This window comes from Mus caroli, unplaced genomic scaffold (assembly GCF_900094665.2).
Source record: "Mus caroli unplaced genomic scaffold, CAROLI_EIJ_v1.1 scaffold_12520_1, whole genome shotgun sequence".
NCBI classification, from domain to species: Eukaryota; Metazoa; Chordata; class Mammalia; order Rodentia; family Muridae; genus Mus; species Mus caroli.
In genome coordinates, this window is record NW_018390398.1 from 25,768 (window position 1) to 27,149 (window position 1,382).

At 47.3% G+C, this 1,382-nt stretch overlaps 1 protein-coding gene across 1 annotated transcript in view; it reads left to right on the plus strand.

Annotated features, from left to right (window-relative positions):
* Positions 1 to 1,103, plus strand: part of LOC110288629 (anionic trypsin-2-like) — a 6,961-nt gene extending 5,858 nt beyond the window's left edge. The window contains exons 2-4 of the mRNA XM_021154924.1: positions 9 to 177; positions 569 to 705; positions 954 to 1,103. Coding sequence (XP_021010583.1) covers positions 9 to 177; positions 569 to 705; positions 954 to 1,103 — 456 coding nt within the window. The remainder of the gene's footprint in view (positions 1 to 8; positions 178 to 568; positions 706 to 953) is intronic.
* The last annotated feature ends 279 nt before the right edge of the window (positions 1,104 to 1,382 follow it).

The window sequence follows — 1,382 nt, forward strand, 5'->3', positions numbered from 1 at the left end:
TCATCAAGCATCCCAACTTCAATAGGAGGACCCTGAACAACGACATCATGCTGATCAAGCTCTCTTCCCCTGTGACCCTCAATGCCAGAGTGGCCACTGTGGCTCTGCCCAGCTCCTGTGCACNTGCNGGCACTCAGTGTCTCATCTCTGGCTGGGGCAACACTCTCAGCTTCGGTGGTAAGTAGGACATGTCACTTTCAACTTCTCTCTCTCTCTCTCTCTCTCTCTCTCTCTCTCTCTCTCTCTCTCTCTCTCTCTCTCTCCCCCCAACCCCCGCACTGCAATTGTACTGAACTTACTGCTGTCTAGATGTAAATATATTGCAGGTGCAGTACAAGTACACATTTGCACCAAAAATAAACTGATCCCCAGAATGCTGGCCAGGCACATGCAGAATGTACTATTATGATCTNAGGAAGGACATCAGCAGTGCATATTGTGGAATCAAAAAGCCATAGTTTCTAAGTGGATGTTCATATCTTTGGAAACAATCCACTGCTTGCCAGCTGGTTCAATGCTGGGTTGTTGTGTGGATACAGGAATCTTTAATCTTTTCCTTTCCTCACAGTCAGTGAACCAGACCTGCTCCAGTGCCTGGATGCCCCACTGCTGCCTCAGGCTGACTGTNAAGCCTCCTATCCTGGAAAGATCACTGATAATATGGTCTGTGCTGGCTTCCTAGAGGGAGGCAAGGATTCCTGCCAGGTGATTGCCACTCTCCACTTNGGCAGACCTCTGTTCTTCTGGGAGTGGGGCTTCAGAGCCTAGTGGTGTGAGAGAGTGTGATGTGGTGTTGTGGTGAATGAGGAGTAAGGGGATCTTCTTTGGATTTCAGCAAATAGTGGGGATAGTAGATGGGCTGTGGAGATAAAGAAATGTTAACATGAGAATAAACAGGTATTGAGCTTACTATACGCATGCCCTTACTAATAGACTGTGTTCCTCTTTCCCAGGGTGATTCTGGTGGCCCTGTGGTCTGCAATGGTGAGCTCCAGGGCATTGTCTCTTGGGGCTATGGCTGTGCTCTGCCAGACAATCCTGGTGTGTACACCAAGGTCTGCAACTATGTGGATTGGATTCAGGACACAATTGCTGCCAACTAGAGATTCCCAATCCCTCTGCAGTCACTGTCAATAAAGTGAAATATTCATTACTGCCTTTGTTTCTGCCTCATCTCTTTACCCTTTAAGCATTAAGGGAAGTTTTCATTTTAAATTATTCTTCTTATCAGTTGAATGTTCCTTTTTTGTTGTAATAAAGGGGATTTATTTGGGGGAAGGGGAAGGAGAAACTGGGTAGAGACAGACAGGAGCAAAGTGATGAGGACAGAGAAGGAGGAACAGAGAAGGGCAGAAAGAAGGAGGGAAGGGAGGCTGCCCTTG